Below are 17,958 nucleotides of genomic sequence, written 5' to 3' on the forward strand. Positions count from 1 at the left end.
ATGCAAGGGAGTGCATGTGGAGAGCAGAAGATGGCATGTGTATTCGTGTTTCTCTGTATGTGCACATGCAAGGGAGTGCATGTGGAGAGCAGAAGGTGGCATCAAGAGTCTTCCTCAACTGCTCTTCATCTTTTGTTCTGAGACAGGCCTCCCACTGAGCCAGCGAGCAGCACTCCCCCGTGCCCCGGTTCAGTTCTTGTCTCCAGGTTCCTGGCCTGCTTGTGTTCTTGCTCTGGCTTTACTCAAGGATGGACTATGACCCGAAAACTGCAAAAATGAAATAAGCCCTTCCTCCCCAAGCCACTTTTTGTCAAGGTTTGATCACAGCAACAGAAAGCAAACTCAGATGGTATATATGTTATTTTTCACGTGTCCAAGTTATTTAGATAATTTAACATATAAATAAAGTACACAAATGACCTAATTCAGCCCAGGTTCTATGTGGAAAGGTGCCTCTGTGAGAGACTTTCATTTAGTGAGTTCTGGGGGATAGTTGGAATGACGGCGAAGCTAGAGCAGCTGCCTCAAGATTGATGGAGACAGTGAGAACTGCCAGAGAAACGGAAATTAACTGCACGGGGTATAGATATGCGTGTGATTTTAGCAGGCATGAAAATACCACGGAAGACTGACTGTTCACTTAACCAACTTTCCTTACAAAGGTTGTACGAAGAATAAATGTGTATAAAAATATTGCATAAAGCTTAACTGCTCTGTGGAGTGGTGGTAAGAATAGTGAATCTAATTTTTGTAAGATGGGATGTGAGAATACTTTTTAAAATTATTATTTTATTTTATTACTTAAAAAAATACCTATCCAAATTCCCACTTCCTCCCCTCCTCCCACTTCCCTCCCACTCCCTCCACACACCCTCCCCACCACCCCTTCCAATTGTAAGAGAGGGCAAGGCACCCTGCCCTGTGGGAAGTCAAAGGCCCTCCCCACTACATCCAGGTTGAGCAAGGTATACATTCAAAGAGAATAGGATCCCCAAAAGCCAGTACATGCAGTAGAGACAAATCCTAGTGCCATTGTCATTAGCCCCTCAGTCTGCCCCAATTGTCAGCCACATTCAGAGGGCTAGTCTGATCCCATGCTCGTTCAGATATGAGAGCAATGAAAGAGATCTCTTGACTGAGGGAGCCATTTTGAGGTTAGCAAGAAACCTGGCTCTAGAAAAATTCCCAAGAATCCACAAGGATGACCCCAGCTAATACCCTGGGAATGAACTAGAATACCTTTTTAAGTGGGGAGAATGCTCAGAAGAATGTTTAGCTAAATATTCATCTGTAGATCATTTTGTGTTAAATGAATTTTCTGCAGAAATAAAGAATAGTCTTTTTGTAGGCCACCACTCTTTTTTAAAAATCTTCTCAAAGCCCTAAGCTTAACAAAAGAAAATTGTAGATATTGATAATAAAGGACAGGAATGTTCCAGGAACTGCCTGCTTCCTAAGCCCAGAGAGAAAAGGTGATGAGTTCTAGAGAACGGGCCACAGTAATCACCAATATGTATTCAATGCTGCTATCCACACGGGAATAGAGCAAATCAGTGAGACACTTAGATACTTCTTCAAATATGCACCAGAGTCCAATAATGTCCTTTCAAAAGAATGAGTTTTGAGAGTCAGGACTCGTTTATCTATGCTTCAGGTGAAATATTTTGTAAGGCTATTCCTGAATGTGTTGTCTGAGGAATATGATTTGAATTGACAGAATGAGAAGACTATGATTTTGTGGATTTTGAAAAAAAAATGAACAGTCCTCAAATTTTAATCTTAAAGGCCTACTAACTTCCAAAAGTTTAAAGATGGCACTTCCCTTCTACAACCACTGCACCCAATTTCCCATTAGTATGTAAGCAAAGCTTACAGCTTAGCACTTCCAGCTAGTTTTTTCCCTGATAGATAAAACTATATTAGAATGTCAAGGATTATTTTTCAGTGGTGTCAGGCCATACCCAGTATGCAGTTGCAAAATATAAAAGCATTTTATATTTTATATTTTTGGATTAATCACAGTCCTGTGCATACTAAGCAAGCACTTTATCCCATAGTTAGAGACTAGCCCCCAAATTCACTTGACTGTGCAGATGAAAATATCTGAATTCTCAACGAACATCTCACTCTTCTTTTTTTTCTTTTAATCACTGCCTGACCCATTAGTTCCAGCCTCTTATTGGCTAGCTCTTACATATTGATCTAACCCATTTCTATTATTCTGTGTGGCCCATGAGCCGCCTCACTCTTCTTAAGACTTTAAGGTTGATGAAAACTAGCTTTAAAAAGCAATATTCTAATGACTCGTTAATTTGATAATATTCTAGTTCAATTCTATGTTTTACTTACTTTTTAGGAGTGCGAAGATCAAGGAGAGTTTCTTGGATATCAATTTGAATTTCAGAAGGGTTTGTATCAGGCAGTTTAATTTTCACCTAAGATAAAATAAGAAAATACTACCATTTTGGAAAGCAGTTACTTTTAAAAGCATAAGACTATATAAAGAACGGAGAAATAATATTTGCTAAGAGGAAATGCCAACTGTGTGCCAGGCTATGTGGTTTCCTTTTATTGATCTTAATAAACAGAAGTTATTAGCTCCATTTTAGTCATGGAGAGACCGAGTAGTTCATCGAGGAGATAAAGGGCAGGCATCGGTAATGTGACTAAACATCTTCTGACTCACCAGACTTGTAGAGATCTCTGGGCACCTTTATATGAGTAGGACTCACATAAATGTAGAAAATGTCATATAAGTGTAGGTTGGTCATGCCAATTTGCAATGTCTTGATAAAAATACCCATACCACATTTTCTAGGGAAGTATTGGCCTCCAGAAAAGTTAAGTGAACAAAAGAAAAATAATACTATAACTATCTCCTAAGAAGGACTTCCTACTAGTTTAGCAAGATAGCACTTACAAATGTTTCATCACATTTACTATAGGGCCCAGAAGCCAGCAGCATTTCCACTTCTGGTTAGAGATCCAAAAGGCCACTTGTGGCTACATATTGAGTTGAGAAAAGCCTGAGCTACATGAGACCTTGCCTCAAAACAACAGCAATGACAAAAAGGACAAAAGAAGAAAAAAAGAAAAATAAAACATATTCAAAATTTTGTACATGGTTTTGTTCATAATAGCAGCATTCAACATAGTCAAAATGTATCAACAACCAAAATATGCATCCATTGATGAATGGATAAAGGAAGTATAACATGTACACACAGTGAAATATTATTCAGCTGAAGAAAAGGACAGACTACATTAAATATTTTTAAATGTGTATGAGTGTTCTGTCTGCATGTATGTCTGTGCACCACATTATACCCAGTGCCTAGTGGTCAGAAGAAGGCATCAATCTCTTGGGACTGGAGTTACAGGCAGTTGCAAGCCGCCATGTAGGTACTGGGACTAAAACCCAGGCCTTCTGCCAAAGCCACCAGTGCTCTTTACTGCTGTGCCATCTCTCTAGCCAAAGTACATTTTATTGATAAATCCTGAAAACATTATGCTGAAGGAAAGAAGCCAAGTATTAAAAGGTGCATTGTGTAGTATTTTATTTATATAGCACGTTCAGCCTAGGCCAATACAGAGGTAGAAATTGGACTGGAGTTTGATAGAGGCTGGGGAGTGGAGAAAAGTATCTGCTAAATGTGTGTGAGATTTCCTTTTAGGTATAAGAAAATAATTTGGAAAATAGATATTAGTGGTGGTTATACAGAACTCTGAATAACTAAGCGTCACCAATGATAAATGTATATTTTACCACAAAATTGTACTTCTCTAATTTACATCTCTCTTAGTTAGGGTTTTTATTGCTGTAATAAAATGCCATGATCATAAACAACTTGGGGAAGAACGGGTTTATTTCATTTTAGAGCTTATAGTCCATTATCCTCCAGGCAGGAACCTGGAGGCAGGAACTGATGCAGAAGTTATAGAGGAAGGCTTCTACTGGCTTGGTCCCCATGAACTGCTATTCATATGCATCCCAGGACCACCCGCCCAAAGATGTCACCACCCACTGTGATCTGGGCCCTCCTACATCAATCCTAAATTTTTTAAAAATGCACAGTAGGCTTGTCCAAGGGCCAATCTGGTGGGAACATTTTCTCAATTGAGGTTACCTTTTCAAAAATGACTCCAGCTTGTGTCAAAGTGATATAAATTAGTCAGCAGAACTCATTTTGTGATGGGAGTTAACATTATGATATATAAAATAAAAGTGGAAGGACATATAGTATCTATAAACAAAAGAATACAAAAATAAAATCCAAAGCTCAGGTAAATTATGAAGCTTTTTAAAAGATGAACTTGATGACCTGACATTTTAGTTATTTGGATAGTCCAGTTGTTGGGATGGCCAGGGTAAAAGCAAGGTTTAAGGGAAATGCATATGAAATAAGGTGACATACTGGAATTCCCTCCTAAAATGCTCAATGCACACAACAGTATTTCTGTAGCATAAAGTATGTGGATCAATATATGCTTCTGAATTTATTAAATCTGTACTTAAAAGTATGATGATAGATAACAATCTAGAGGGGATAATAGTGTTTAAGTACTTCCTGTAGTTAAATTTTTGTTCAAACAGTTGCCTTCTAAAGTACATTTCAGAAATTAAATCTTCATAATTAAAGATGCCCTAATTGAAATAAATAGCACATTTTTCACAGAAGCAGTTATAGGCACTCTGACTCAAAATAAATGAGCATTAGATAGGACCAAAGTCCCATTTCTGCTGAAATAACCTTCCAGTCAGACAGTCAATTTGAGATGCCCTTTAATGTCTCATATTCACCAAATAGATCAAGGGATAGAACTATTTGTTTCTTAACTTTGAAATTGTTTAAAAGTAAAATAGTATTTCATAACGATTGAAAGGATAATTGAGAAGAAAGACCGATGATGTATGTGAAATTTAGATAGAATTCCTAGGCAGAACTTCAAAGTGGTTATTATAATAATCTGTGCTTCCAGTGAAAGATAATTCAAAGAAGCAGCTCACTAATTTTTCCTCTTAAGAAAATTAAAAGTGTCTGCTACAATATTTCAAAGGAGGGACAAGAGAAAAGACAGATTAGGTGGGATGGTGCACACCAATCTCTAACAAGATAAGGATTCCATGGGGATCTAACAGTAAATCCCCTCTTGAAACTGGAAGGACTTGTACTCGTCACATGGATCAAGGGATACAATGGCTTCTTTACTTTGAACTGTTTAGTTCTTTAAAGGAAAAAATTATCTCTTGTAATCTTAGCAGAAACCCCTCCTGAAACATGAGTCAGACTTTTTAATAATTGGTACTGTCAATGAATACTTGGAAAACAGTTGACCTCTGATTGTGAGAAAGGTTTTCTTTGTTAAAAATTTACACGTCCAGGATACCACTGACCAAACAAAGGAATTTAGATTCTTTCTTTTACATAGCTTACAAATTGAATTCATTTAAAGATGACTGCACAAACAAGATCTGAACAATGACATTATCAATAGAGATGCTAATGCTCAAGGGGGGAAAATACCATGAGATTCCACCCACAAGACAAGGAACTACAAGCAATTAATGACTGCTGAGAGGAGATCCAGTCCCTAAACAAGAATGAGCCCCCTAATTAATTACCCAATGCAAATTCCTAAAATCATATACATACAAGCAACAAAAATGAACTTAGCAGGTTGTGTGTGTGTGTGTATACATATATAATAAAAGAGGCTAACAACTTGAGGGGGAACATAGGAGGGGTTAGAGAGGTAAAAAAAAAAGGGGGAAAGTGATGTAATTCTATTTCAATTAAAATGCATTTAAAAAAATAATTTTATCCCATGCTTTTTCAGTCACTCTCTGAATGAGGGCTGATGAGAAGCCAAGGACAATGGCACGGGGTTTTGATCCTACTTCATGTTCTGGCTCTGTGGGAGCCTAGCCAGTTTGGATGCTCACCTTCCTAGACCTGGATGGAGGGGGGAGGACCTTGGACTTTCCACAGGGCAGAGAACCCTGACTGCTCTTCAGACTGGAGAGGGTGGGGGAGAGGAGTGGGGGGAGGGGGAGAAGGGTGGGAGGAGGGGGAGGGAAATGGGAGGCCGGGAGGAGGCGGAAATTTTTTTCAATAAATAAATAAATAAATAAATAATTTTAGGATACTTTATATATAACTTGGCTAGCCTATAATATTTACTGAAATTTCAGTAAAGCTTAATATATACAGATGGTTTCATGTTGGTATTTTGAAAACTATTCTAAATTAATTCAAGGGCTGTAGATATCATAAAATAATTCTATTTGTCAGAAGTATAGACACTATTCCTGATTCATTTGAGTCTTTTAAAAAGTTGAAATTGAGCCAGGCGATGGTGGCGCACGCCTTTAATCCCAGCACTCAGGAGGCAGAGGCAGGTGGATCTCTGTGAGTTCGAGACCAGACTGGTCTACAGAGCTAGTTCCAGGACAGGCTCCAAAGCCACAGAGAAACCCTGTCTCGAAAAACTAAAAATAAATAAATAAATAAATAAAAAGTTGAAATTGAATTTCACTTAAAACAAAACAACATCAGGAAACTATGATAAGAGAGACTTGTGTAGATTTTATTTTGAATCGCTTCAACAATTTAATTTCCTACTGTTGAACTATGGAAACACATGAGATCTTTTTTTCCATGCAACCCCAGTAATATATAACCTCTTGAACAACAGTAATCTGTAGGAAAATGAAAAAACAAAAATGATGGTCCGTACCTTGAATTTACATAAACATTCATCTTTAAAGAGTAAATATATAGAGGCATGCATTCTCTACAACAAGCGCACAAAATCAATAAGACAGAGTTTTAATTAATGTAAGTTTTCTATAATGTCATTAGCTTTTTAAACAGTTCAATACTATATTGCCAGGCCTTCCTTTTCTTCTTTAAATATGTCCCAGAAATATGATTCCTCTCCTATCATAGGAGTCAAGAGGAAGCTCAGATCCAGGTGCGGTGAGGCAGCCTGTACCTCCAGCAGTTGGAAGATAGGCAGGGAGATTGTGAGTTCAAGGCCAGACTACGAAACATAGTGAGACACTGCTTACAAAACCAAAAACTAAACTTAGCTCATCCACATAATTCCACAGGCACCCAACATTCTCCTAAACAGTACACCACTATCTGTCCTGCTACAAACCAAACCAAGGCCATTATGCTTTTATCGCCATTTCCCCCACAACAATAAGAAGTTTCACTGTTTACAACATAATAATTAGCATAAGGATATTCATAGCTCTTCTGCTGCTGTTTTCTACACTTCGCCGATTCCTTGCTTGTCTTCTGTTAGATACACTGGAACACACAGCGCCTCACCCCTTCCTCATTGCTTACCTCCTTGAATAGCTTCTTTGTTTTCTGTCTAAATGAAATCTGTACCTCCACTGAGGACACTGCTTCCCTCATAGTCTTTTCAACTGGTTCTGGGTTTTGTTTGTTTCTTCCATGTCTTTTATATTACTGTCTGTCCCTTCTCTTTCAGTAAAAACATTTCATGTCCTACATGATGCCAAGTGACAAAATCCAGACACAAAAATGGAAGGGTCTGTCTTATATGCACAATCTTTTTAAAAGGAAATGCATAGACAGAGAGAGAATAGTGGCTACCAGAGATAGGGGAATGTAACATCTTGGTAACAGAGTTCAAAATTTCAAGAATGTAAGATAAATAAACCCAGAGACTTGAAATACAGCATGAAGACTATAATTAAGGTTATACTGTTTAATAAAAAATTTCTGAGATTCAACTTTAGGTATCCTTTACAAATGCCCATGAAAGGCAACATATGAAATGATGTATATATAAACTGACATGGTTTTACTGACCATTTCATTATGTATATGGATATAAAACTGTTTGGTACATCTCAGCTATATATACTTAAAATTTCCACATCTTTATACTCTACTGTCCATTATGCTTATATTCAAATCTCCCATCTATTTCCAGGATGCTACTGATTTCACTGAGAATAGTTCCTTACTCTTTATATTATTTCTAACATCATCTCATATCTTAAATATTAGTGATTCAAATGTTCACTCCAATGATTTTTTTATATTCAAATTTCATTTCTTCAACTCCTTTAAATCTCTTCTTAAATACTACTGTCTTATGAGAGGCTTCTGCTGACTGTACTACAACAGCTCTAATTAAGGAAATAGCCATCAACTGTTATTGTGTGCATATATGTGTCTATACATACATTCTTAAATATAACCCGTTTAGTCTATATAATGTTATTTGTCTGTCTGATTTCCAGGCTGAGTGTTGGCAATGGACAACCAATTTGGTGTGCCCTTTCCCAGGGAGCATCACTTCTCCCACTCCCGGCTGTGTTCAGCTGCCTGGAGTTCTTTGTGAAGGGTTCTGGCCCTGTGGGTTTGTTCTCACCACACCCACGTGTTGCTGGTGTCAGCCTTGCTCAGATCCCAGATGAGAGATCATGCTGGTAAGACTTTATGAGCATAGCTTCTGATGTTCCTAGGACACATAATCTCACAGGAAACTCCTTTATCCTCAGGATCTTACAATCTTTCCAGCCCCTCTTCTAGAGTGTGGCAGGGAGGGCATGTGGAAGGATTTGGGGGGAGGGGAAGGAGGGGGAAACATTGTAATTAAATTAAAAATCTCAAAAAAAAACTCAAGGTGGATAATCGCTAGAAATGATCTACTACTATTGCATAATATAATCCTAGGGGCATTAATTGATACAACAAATAGGAAAGAAATAGGTGGTAAAATTATTGAAAAGTAGGAAATAAACTTGCTATGTGAAACAACATTCCAGATGGAATGACATAACTTGGCATACTAAAGGATTACGACCATATGGCTAGAGTGAGTAGAAAATAATGAACAAAGAAGTACATGCAACCCAAGATGAAACTAAAAGAAGGTAAGGCTGAGATCATATAGACCACACCGACCAGGATAAAGGCATCTGGACTTTGTTCTAAGTGCAATAGAAGGCATTTAGGGGCCTACGGAAAGAAAGGTGTGATCTAATTTTGTGTATTTGTTTGCTATCTTTTATAAGAAAAAAATCTTGCTATATAGTTCATCCCAGCCTCAAATTTACTCTGTAGCCTAAGCTGACCTGGGACTTACAATTCTCCCAATCCCCCTACAAAGTGCAGGGACTGTGTACTCCTTCAGGATCTTTTTTTTTTTTTTTGGTTTTTTCGAGACAGGGTTTGTCTGTGGTTTTGGAGCCTGTCCTGGAACTAGCTCTTGTAGACCAGGCTGGTCTCGAACTCACAGAGATCCGCCTGCCTCTGCCTCCCGAGTGCTGGGATTAATCCTTCAGGATCTTTTACATTGTGTGTCAAAAGGCTACAGCTGAAGCACAGAGAGGAGTTCAAGAAAAAGCAAAGCGGACCAGGCAAGAATTGCTGGTACTTTGGAACACAAAATCAATTGCAATGGTGGTAAAAATTAGAGGAATTTAGAATGTATTTTGAAAATACAACAAATAAGACTTGCTGATGGGTTGACTTGAAATATCAAAGAAAGGGAATGAGAGCGGAGCTGGGTTTTCAGCTTGAGCCTCCTATGTGCTAGGCAAGTGCTCTTATCTCTTAGCTATAGTATCCCTAGTAAATAATGTTGCCATGAGAAAGTTTAATGAGAAAGATGTTCAAAGGAAACAATTATGAGGTTTTTTTTTATGGACATGTTGAGTTTCTGTCACCTACTAAAAGAGTGGGAAGTAAGCCAAGGGACTGAACTGAAAGAGAACAGACAAAGGGGAAAGGATGTCAAAGCTCAAAGGAACTGCAAACAGTGATATGGGAGCAAAGGAGAGAGGGCTGAATAGTGACGTGGGAAGAAAACCAGGAGGTAGGTCATTAACGGAAGCAGGACAAACTGTGTCTCAAAGAGGGAAAGGTCAACAGAATGGAATTCTGCTGAGTTGTCACCGTGTATCTGCAGACTCTCTCCCACCAACTTATTTCCTGAGCAGAGAATCATCATGGGGACGCAGAGCAAACTTGTAGTGATCCTTCTGTCTCTGTCTCCTGAGTGCTGCTGGAATTACAAGCAAGCACCATCACACTCAGACTGACCCTTTCTAACCAGGGTCTTGAAAGTAGAAAGAAGCTATCTGGGCGTGTTTGTATAGGGAAATTCTTTAGTTTTCAAGATTATCCTTTAGTGGTTGCTAAGGAGGGAACTCGGCGCCCGGCATGTTCTCAGCAAGTACTACATGTCTCAGATTGACCCTCTTAAAGGCAGGAGTTAATGATCCCTGGCCCCGGAGTACAAAATGATAGTAAGTGAAAATGCATCTATCTATTCTTTCCTAGATATACCTTAAGGTCTTAAAACTAGGACTACATTTTAATGTTTGTTCATTAGGTCCAGCGACAAACAATAGGAGAAAAATAGATGTCAATAAAAGACTAGATAGTTGTCATCAGCTGAAAAGCATACTGAAAACTCTCCTGTTCTACAATGTTCTCCAAGTTCCATGTATTCCCTCTCTCTTCTCTACTAAACTTCCTTAAAGAATAGTATTTATAGGCTGGGAAATGGTGGCACACGCCTTGAATCCCAGCGCTCAGAAGGCGGAGGCAAGTAGATCTCTGTGAGTTTGAGCCAGTCTGGTCTACAGAGTGAATTTGAAAACAGGCGTGGCTGTTACATAAGAGAAACCCTGTCTCAAAAAAAAAAAAATAAAACAAATAACAGTATTTATTTTGGTGTCTTTATTTGCTCTCTTCCTCAGTTCTGCTCAATTCATCACCCCAAAGCTGCTGTCTGCCAAAAACCAACAATCAGTTCTTTTTATTTTTTTTCTCATACTGATTTTATTTTTTTGAGACTCATACATGAGTCCTATATTTACATAGTTTGTACCCCATCTTCTCCACCTCTAGAACTTCCTGTATCTCCCATTCCCTCTCAAATTCATGAGCTTTTCTTTAATTATTACTTATACAACATCTACACGCATGTATGTATATGTCTATAAAGCTAGTCTGCTGAGTCAATTGACTATTTCTCATATGCATATGTATTCAGGAATGGCCACGTCTTTATTTTTATTAATTGTTACCTACAGTATATTTTGATCATATTCTTTTCTCTATCCCAAATCCTCCCAGATCCCCACCACCTCCCTACCTACCCAACTTCATGGGCTTGACTCAGCTGTCTCTTTCAAGAATAAAACCCCCAAAGCAAAAATCACAACAAACAAACACTCAAACAAACTCTTCCAAGTACCTGAGACTCAATAGGTTATGGGCCCCTGGGGAAAATTTACTATTATTATTCCACTGACTTCTAACGGCATACCCATAGATCAGGGAACTGTTCAACCTTCATCAGAGAAGTTTCTTTTTGCAGTAGCTAAGAATTAACACAGACACCCACAACTAGACAACGTGCAGAAACAGATACTCAGAAGCACTCAGTCAGGGATCTGTGTGAAAGAGGAGGAGGAAAGATTATAAGAGCCAGAGGTGGTGGATGACCACAAGAAAACAACATCTTCCAGACACAATGGGCACGATAAACATACGAACTCAGAGAATTTCACAGCACAATAGAGGAGATACAAGTATGAACTCACAGAGACTACAATAGCATAACAGAGCTGATACACTTATGAACTCAGAGACACTGTAATTAGCACAACAGAAGCAATATACATATGAACTCAAGAGAATGTAGCAGCACACACAAGGCCTGCACAGCTTCAAAACACACAAAATCCTAGCATGGAGAAGAGGAAGAGACACAAAGTTCCGCCCTTAACCAGGAGGCTACTTGCAGTCAGTATCTGCTGGCAAAGGGAAAAATCAGTTTTCTCCAATAGAGTGTCACTTGGTGTATAAACCACACTCCAAGGCAGGTCACCTGCCAGAAGTAGTTGGCCAACCCCTCTTGTTTTTGTTTTTGTGAGTTTTTTTATTTTGTTTTGGTTTGGCGGACCATTTTTTACCTGACAAATCTAGTGTTATTCCCTGATACTCTGAGCATGATTTAATCCTTCTTTATTTCTTTAAAATTATCTTAACTTACATATTAAAATGTACACATTGGGCTGAGGATATGGCTTTGTGGGCAAAGGGCTTGGTGTGAACCTGAGTTCCAGTCCCTAGAACACATGTAGCAGATCTGTATGCCTTTAATCACAAAGCTTCTGCCTCAAGATTGGAGAGAAAGACAAGAGACTAGGCAGCAGTATAGACTCCTGTCACAAATGAAGTGGAGGGTAAGGACCAACACACGAGGTTGCCTTCTGATCTTCACATGTGGACTATGGACCCCACACCTCCTTGCCCATTGTATACACAGCACCCACGTACAAATCATTCGCACGAATATTTAGAAATTATTCATATATTAATGAGGTACAACATGATGTTTTAATATATTTATCCAGTGTGTGATGTTTAAATCAAGTTAGCCCTATCTTTCTCCCCCAACACATATCCTTTCTTTATTGTGAAACACTGGAACTCCTTTCTCTTAGCCTTCTGAAATGTATACTACATAATTACTGGGCTTCTTCCTCCTGTATAACTATAATTTACTGCCCAGGAACCAACCTTTCCCCATTCTTCTTCCCCTCCACTCTCTCCCACCTCTGGTAAATGACCATTCTATTCTTTACAGTAAAATTGCTTATATTCTATGTGTCTTCCTTTGTTCATTCCCTCCTTAAGAATTGCTGTTTTTCCAGTTATGAAACTGCTTGTCTGTAATCAAATGTTTCTGCCAGTTCTGGCTCAACAATTATGGAGCATGTGATTTTGGTCATTTGATGAAACCACATCAAAATGGCATCATTGAAATGTAAAATTACTGATGATTTCTATTACTAGGTAATATGTATAAGACATTTTGCACCATTATTCTATCCATGATTTTAAGCCCTTTTGTAGTTATTATGTATCTCACTATGAAAGGCTTTTTATAATAATATTTGTAATTTTTAACATTATAAATATATATTACTTTTGTAATCAAATATATTAAGTCAACACAATAACATTAGCTTTTAAGAAGATATTTGTTATCCTCTCCCACCACCACCACCATTATAAACTAATGTTACAATATTAACTATAAATGTATGTGTGTTACTGAGAGAACTATTAGAAATTTAATTGGAGGTTTACTGTGCTGCCTCAAGCTGATAATAAGGAATCCTATTATAGCTCAAATATCTTTTTTCCTGACACATGGCTTGATATGTAACCCATCAAACAAGGTCAGCATAATCAGGAAGCTTAGCAAAACAAGACAAAATAGGTGTCTGTCCTCTAGAATTTTAAATGGAAAAAAGATAATCAACTTCATTCCTAAGTATCTAAATCTATTTATTTACTAGAAGTAAATTAATATGACTGTTTTAACCTTAAGATATGAATCAGGATTCAAGATACACACTATTCAAGAAGCACGTGAATTCTCGGTGTACTGATTAGAAAGATTGACAGCTTTTTGAAACATATACATGCGATAAACATGTGACTTCCAGATGTTGTGTCTTCCAGATGCTGACTGCGAACCAGACCATGCCTGAATCCCTTCCTGCTCTCAGAGAGGTTCAAGGATGGGAAGAAGACTCGTAGCTCACGCTTCAAAGAAATGACCATCGAAAACAAAACAACAACAACAAAAAACCCAACAAAGCTTGTTTGGTGGGTCACACGAGATTGTTTCCTTATCAATATAGATCCTTCAGAAGTCGAAAAGAATTATGCACCAATTCTAATTTAGAAGAAATATTAAACTACCTGCAGGCTACCTTTCCCCTCTCTTGGAATAAACTGTGAATCATTTAGCAGAGTAACTGTAGTCTCATTCAGTTTTGGACATTAAATATGGAGATGATTGACAATGGGAATTTACTGATCAAAATCCCCAATGCACCCACCAGCTTCCTGACACAAATCATCCTTTGCAGAGGTCAGACTATCTCCCTACACATCTCAGATACCCATACTTCTTTTCTTCCGCTACGCTCCTCACTTGTCAACCACAGTGCCTCTGTCAGTCCCATTCTTTCAATGATGGATATTCTTCCTCGCTTATCATCCTTCTATCTCGAATTATATCCCACTGTCTGAGGCTCACTCCACTGATTTAGTTCACCTTGGTTTTCAATACTAAAACTGGAGTAAGAATTTATGTGTCTGAATTCTCAAATTGCTCAGCTTCATTCTAAGGGCCTCTTATGCCTCCAATTGGCCCCATTCCTGCAAGTTTCATAATCTCTCAAATCCCCCCATAGTGTGTGTGTGTGTGTGTGTGTGTGTGTGTGTGTGTATGTATATGTGTGTGTGTGTACAAGTTAAAAATCACACCTATTTTATTTCAAGCATGATGGAGAGCCAGCACGTTGTAGTCATACATTCTAACATCTGAGAAAGCAAATGTCAGCTTGGAAAATCAACAACTGCAGTCTCCTTCTTCTTGAGTTCCGTATAGTTTTGGATTTAACAGCCTACTAGACACCAGCAGTAAGATTTCCCACTGTGTTTCAAATTCAAACTAACAAGGACATACTGTAACTCGCAGAATTTGGTTTCCTTTGTTTTCCTTTCCACACCTCACCCTGCAATGTGCCAACAAAACAATCCAAAGCAATGGATGGTAATTGCAAATATGTGGGAAATTCACGGATTCTGAGGCTCCATGAGCTTCACAAGTGGTTCTCAAAATACATATGCACATAATGACAATGAAAAATGAGGCCATGAATTTGAAAGAGAGTAAGGACAAATATAGGAGAGGGTTTGGAGGGAGGAAAGGGAAAGGAGAAATGTAATTATTTTATAATCTGAAAAAGAAAAGAAACCACAACACACGCTTTCATGGTGTCAGGACGTTACTAGTACTGATGGCTTGGCTTAGAAAGCATTTCATATTTGCTGCCTGACAAAGTACCATCTGTCCTTCAAATGTCCCGGTCAAACGCCATCCCCATCATGCAAGAACTTGGATTTTCCTTTCTTTGCATTCAAATCACTCTTCACATACATCTATCAGATTCCAACAGTCATTTGCTCTGCCCAATTTTATAAGTATGTTATTAAACCAATTAATTTCTTTGTGCTTCCATACCCTCATCTGTAAAATGGGAGTAATAATAACATTTGTGTCAGGGTTAGTGTGGTGATTAATAAGGTAATTGTTGCTTCTAGAGAAATGCTTAGCACATAATCAACATTATCTCGACCATTTGCTGTTATTCCTATTATTAAGTGAAAGCAGCAAGACAAACTCATTTTTTTCAGCCTGCAGGGAAATGTCTCTACCATGCTATTCTAGTGACCCTGCAATATCCACATAGGCCGTATAAGCAATGTTAGACTATAGTGTGATCTAGGTCTTGGCAGAATATATTATGATCCTCTGGGAGTGTGGGAAGGTAAGTAACTTTTGAGGAATTGCCTCACTGCTATTTCTTATCCATCTCTCGACCTTGTAGGGGGCCCTCAATCTGCCATGAGGCAGTTTCTCACACTACTTCTTAGTTCCAGATAAGCACAGAACTTGCCACTTCACTTACCCCGAGTACATAGTGTAAAGTATCTGGCTGTAGTGCAGAGTTGACCCCACAGCAACAGTCTACCCTACTGCTCAGGTTACCTGCCATCTGGACCCTTTTACTTTGTTATTATCCCTTGATCAAAGGATTTGAGGAGCTGATTCAATAGTGATCTTGTTAGTACTCTTTGTGTAAGTAATAATCTCCTGCCTTTGAGGGCCATTGTTTTCCTATTGATGAATCTGTGAAAATCTGTTCAGAATGCCTAGCGGCTCCTAAAGCACCACCACTTATGGACTGTTTGGTCTTGTCAGTAATGGAGAAAGAAATTTGTTTACTTTGTTCAACATTACTTATCTACTGTGTGATCTATCTATAGTATCTGGCACGTAGTAAGTTCTCTTTAAATATTTGTTGAATTAAAACTTTATAGCAAACAATGATAGGCAGGTATTCGAAGACAGTATAGTCAGGGATATTTATAGAAGATCCATAGAGTGGAGACCTAGGGAGGGGGAAGGATGGAGAATATAGAGAATGAAAAGGACACTAAAACAAAACAAAGTACTGGCCTTGTACTCATGAGGGACACAGAAACACATCTGTGGTGGTTTGAATGAGAATGCTCCTTGCAGGCTCATATATTTGAATGTCTGCTTCCCAGCTGGTGGACTGTTTAGGAAGGATGAGAGGTGTGGCCTTATTGGAGGAGGTGTGTCACTGGGGTAGGCTCAGTCTCTCTCTGTATGCAACTTGTAGATATGATGTGAGCTTTTAGCTACTTCTCAATTGCCCTGCCTATCTGCCTGCCACCACACTCCAAATCATAATCATGGACTAATCCTCCAAAACTGTAAGCAAGTCCCCCATTAAATGATTTCTTTTGTAAATTGTCTTGGTGATGGTGCTTCATCACAATAGAAAAGTAACTAAGACAACATCTATATCACCAATGATGGAGAAACTCTAGCTCTCTTATCATTCTTTTATTAATTCATTAGGAGTATTTGATACCTTATGAGCTCAAACTTAATATAATAATATAAAGAGGAGAGGCTAGATGAACATTCTTCGAAGGTGCTTCAAGGAGCCCCTGTCATTCTTATTAGATACTTCATGGGTGATGGTAGCTTTTTTCATCAAGGAAATGGTGATTTTATGTGTTAAGATCTCTCATAAAAGTATATTTGGGAAAAAAAAGGCTTGACAGTTAAAACCAAAGCAAAACAAGTCTGTAAACCACAGACTTAGCTCAAGCTCCAGCTGGAAATATTTTATCATAGATTAAGACCAGGGAGACTGTATAGTTATATACACACAAGTAAGTAGTAGGGGTATAATAATAGGCCATCAGAATTTGAATAATGTCACTCTTTAGGTTTGGGATTAGAAGGAAAGGACAAAAAACAAAGTGTTTTAAAAAGACTTTGGACTGGGTTGCTACATATCAATCAAGTCCAAACTCACTTAGACTATTAGCCAATGTTGAGGTTCAATTTTCTCCACATTTTAGTTTTTCTGATACAGAACTGAATCATACGATTGATATGTATCTGTTTGATGTAGCTATCTTTTGTTTAAAACATTTTGATGAAATGACAGATTTATAATGTACAGATGTCTTAGATACAAAGAAATACCATATTATCAATAAGAAAAATAAGCACATAAAATCAAGCAAGAACTATTTATCTTAGTTGGGTTTCTATTGAAGTGATCAGAGATCACGACCAAAAGCAACTTAGGGAAGAAAGGGATTATTTTGGCTTGCAACTCTCAGGTCAACTCCATCACTGAGGGAAGTCAGAATGGGAACCTGTATGCAAGGATTGATGCAAAGGATTTGGTGAAGTGCTGAGTGCTGGCTTGCTTTTCCTAGGTTACTCAGTTTGCTTTCTTTTACAGTCTAGGATAACCTTCCCAGGAGTGGAAAAGCCCACAGTGGACTGGGCCCTCCCACATCAATTATCAATGAAGAAAATGCACACCCCAATTTGTCTACCAGCCAATCTGATGGAGGCATTTTCTTAACTGAGGTTCCTTCTTCCCAGATAAGCCCAGCTTGTGCCAAGTTAGCAAATGGGTTAGCAATCTCTTTACTCTGAGTCTTGCCAGTGGACTGAAGCAATGAGAATGGATGTCAACATTCATCTACTCATAGGAACAAAATCAAGCTAAAATTTGGGAGTTTGATTATTTACTGTGCGGGGAATCAACCCCATGACCCCTGCATACTTCTATTTCTATTACTTTTTCTGACATCAATACTTCCAACTCAAGTCAAAGGTTCTGTTTTGCGAGTCACTTGACCAGTATTTCATTGTCTACATTTATTCTTGATTCTTGCTGGGTGGTGGTGGCGCACGCCTTTAATCCCAGCACTTGGGAGGCAGAGGCAGGCGGATCTCTATGAGTTCGAG

At 38.4% G+C, this 17,958-nt stretch overlaps 1 protein-coding gene across 1 annotated transcript in view; it reads right to left on the bottom strand.

The window, feature by feature from the left end:
• Nucleotides 1–17,958, bottom strand: part of Pih1d3 (PIH1 domain containing 3) — a 44,696-nt gene that overhangs the window by 2,796 nt on the left and 23,942 nt on the right. Inside the window, exon 6 of the mRNA XM_005367357.2 lies at nucleotides 2,350–2,435. Within this exon, the coding sequence (XP_005367414.1) occupies nucleotides 2,350–2,435 (86 nt within the window). The remainder of the gene's footprint in view (nucleotides 1–2,349; nucleotides 2,436–17,958) is intronic.

The sequence above is a fragment of the Microtus ochrogaster genome, unplaced genomic scaffold, assembly GCF_000317375.1.
Source record: "Microtus ochrogaster isolate Prairie Vole_2 unplaced genomic scaffold, MicOch1.0 UNK17, whole genome shotgun sequence".
NCBI classification, from domain to species: domain Eukaryota; kingdom Metazoa; phylum Chordata; class Mammalia; order Rodentia; family Cricetidae; genus Microtus; species Microtus ochrogaster.